At 58.5% G+C, this 2,280-nt stretch overlaps 1 protein-coding gene across 1 annotated transcript in view; it reads left to right on the top strand.

The window, feature by feature from the left end:
* POLR2A (RNA polymerase II subunit A) overlaps window positions 1-2,280 on the top strand; it is a gene marked incomplete at its 3' end in the record, with an annotated part of 22,449 nt that overhangs the window by 8,552 nt on the left and 11,617 nt on the right. Inside the window, 3 exon segments of the mRNA XM_025195176.1 lie at window positions 953-1,163; window positions 1,862-2,071; window positions 2,162-2,280. The exon segment at window positions 2,162-2,280 is cut by the window's right edge and continues 77 nt beyond it. Of these exon segments, the coding sequence (XP_025050961.1) occupies window positions 953-1,163; window positions 1,862-2,071; window positions 2,162-2,280 (540 nt within the window).

Consider the following 2,280-nt stretch of genomic DNA (forward strand, 5'->3'; position numbering starts at 1 on the left):
TGACGCTCTCCTCCTGGCTCTGCCTTACTCGGCTGCTGAGGAGGCAGCTTGGGTGTCTGGGATATCCAGCCTCAAACATGGCCCACCCCAGAGCTGGGTGCATCTCGGGTCCCATTATACCCAGCCACCAAGACTGCCCACCACAGAGCTGGTCACGTTTTCTGTCCCACTATACCCAGTTGCCAGCATCCCAGCCCCTCGTGCCTCCCAGAAGGCACCAGGACTGCCCGTTAGGTTGCTGACATTTATTTTTAACATGGGACATTTATCAGAATCTAAATCCCCTCCCCTTCTCAGAGACCCGGCTCCCCCTGGAAAACTGCTCAGACAAATTGTTTTGGAAACATCAGATACAAAAAGGGCAAGATTTCCCCCCAAACCTGGGCCTTTATTTGCAGGCTGGGCCCTCAGGTGTCCCCTCACCTACTGCAGGGTGGGGGTGAGGCCTAGCAGGTTTAGAAGCCTGTCTTGTCGTGGTCCTCTGAGGTGAGGGTACTTCACACCCATGAGGTGCCCCTCAGAGCCATGGGCGAGGTCTAGTGGGTTTAGAAGCCGGCCGTGCCCTTGTCCTTTTGAAGAAGGTACCTCACCCCCATGAGGTGCCCCTCATTGCTTTGGGCGAGGTTTAGTGGGTTTAGACCCCTGCCTTGCCCTTGTGCTCTGAGAAGTTACCTTGCACCCACCTAGACCCATAGGCGCCCCTCAGACGGTTAGCCTAGCAGGTTTAGAAGCCTACCATGCTCATTGCTCCCTGAGGAGATACCTCACATGTATGAAGCACCCCTCAGAGCCACGGGGGAGGCCTAGTGGGTTTAGAAACCTGCCTTGCTCTTGTCCTCTGAAGCGAGTGTCGCTCACACCCATGGGTTGGGGTACAGATGAGACCTGGCTGGCATGCAGCCTTCTCACCACCTCCCCCTCATGCGACTGCCCGCTCCCACCCCCTTTCCAGCGTGACGACCCCCTACAATGCCGACTTTGATGGAGACGAGATGAACCTGCACCTGCCACAGTCACTGGAGACGCGGGCAGAGATTCAGGAGCTGGCCATGGTGCCCCGCATGATCGTCACCCCCCAGTCCAACCGGCCCGTCATGGGCATCGTGCAGGACACGCTCACGGCTGTCCGCAAATTCACCAAGCGCGATGTCTTCCTGGAGCGGGTCTGTGCTGTGCCGGGCTGGGGACCACCCTGGGTTGGCGGTGGGAATTGGCACCCCCTTCCCCTGCTAATTAACACTTTCCCTCCTAATGAGAGTGATAGGAAGGGAGAAGGCAATGAGATATGGGGGCTGCTGGGGTTATGAGGGGCTCTGGGAGGAGGTGGGATTTAGGGTCCAGGGGAGATGGGGGAGGTTTAGGGGATGGTGGAGGGCCTCAGGGTTTGGGTTATGGGGGGGATAGGCAGCACTGGGCAGATTATGGGCATCACTGGGCTTGGAGGGGGGGTCTTCTGGGGGGACTGGAAAGCAGGGTTGGGATACAGCAGTTATGGGGGGGAAATTGCCTTGCACTGCCTATGGGCATCACTGGTTTGGGGGTGTTTTCAGGAGCCAGTGGAAGACCTCAGTGTTGGGGTACAGTGGTTATGGGGGGGTTGGTGGCACTGGGCAGGTTATGGGCATCACTGGTTTGGGGAGGGTCTTTTGGGAGACAGTGGAAGGCATTAGGGTCGGGGATTTTGGGGGGATAGGCAGCACTGGGCAGATCATGGGCATCACTGGGTTTGGGGGGGATCTTTTGGGGGACAGTGGAAGGTCTTGGGGTTGGGGCATAGCAGTTGCCGTGAGGAGTGGGCAGCATTGAGCAGACTGGGCATCACTAGTTTAAGTGATGCCACTAATCCCATGCTACCCTGCAGGGGGAAGTGATGAACCTGCTGATGTTCCTGTCCACCTGGGATGGCAAGGTGCCACAGCCGGCCATCCTCAAGCCACGCCCACTCTGGACAGGCAAGCAGGTGTTCTCCCTCATCATCCCTGGGCACATCAACTGTGTGCGCACCCACAGCACCCACCCCGACGATGAGGACAGCGGGCCCTACAAGCACATCTCCCCTGGTGACACCAAGGTACCCCTCCCCACAGCCACTTCTGGGGGGTGGGGTGTTTGCCCCCAGGCATGTCCCTGTCCCCTCTCACTTGTTCTCCTCCTCTGGCAGGTGATTGTGGAGAATGGGGAGTTGATCATGGGCATCCTGTGCAAGAAGTCGCTGGGCACCTCGGCTGGGTCCCTGGTGCACATCTCCTACCTGGAGATGGGCCACGACGTCACCCGCCT

This window comes from Alligator sinensis, unplaced genomic scaffold (assembly GCF_000455745.1).
Source record: "Alligator sinensis unplaced genomic scaffold, ASM45574v1 scaffold1950_1, whole genome shotgun sequence".
Lineage (NCBI taxonomy): Eukaryota > Metazoa > Chordata > Crocodylia > Alligatoridae > Alligator > Alligator sinensis.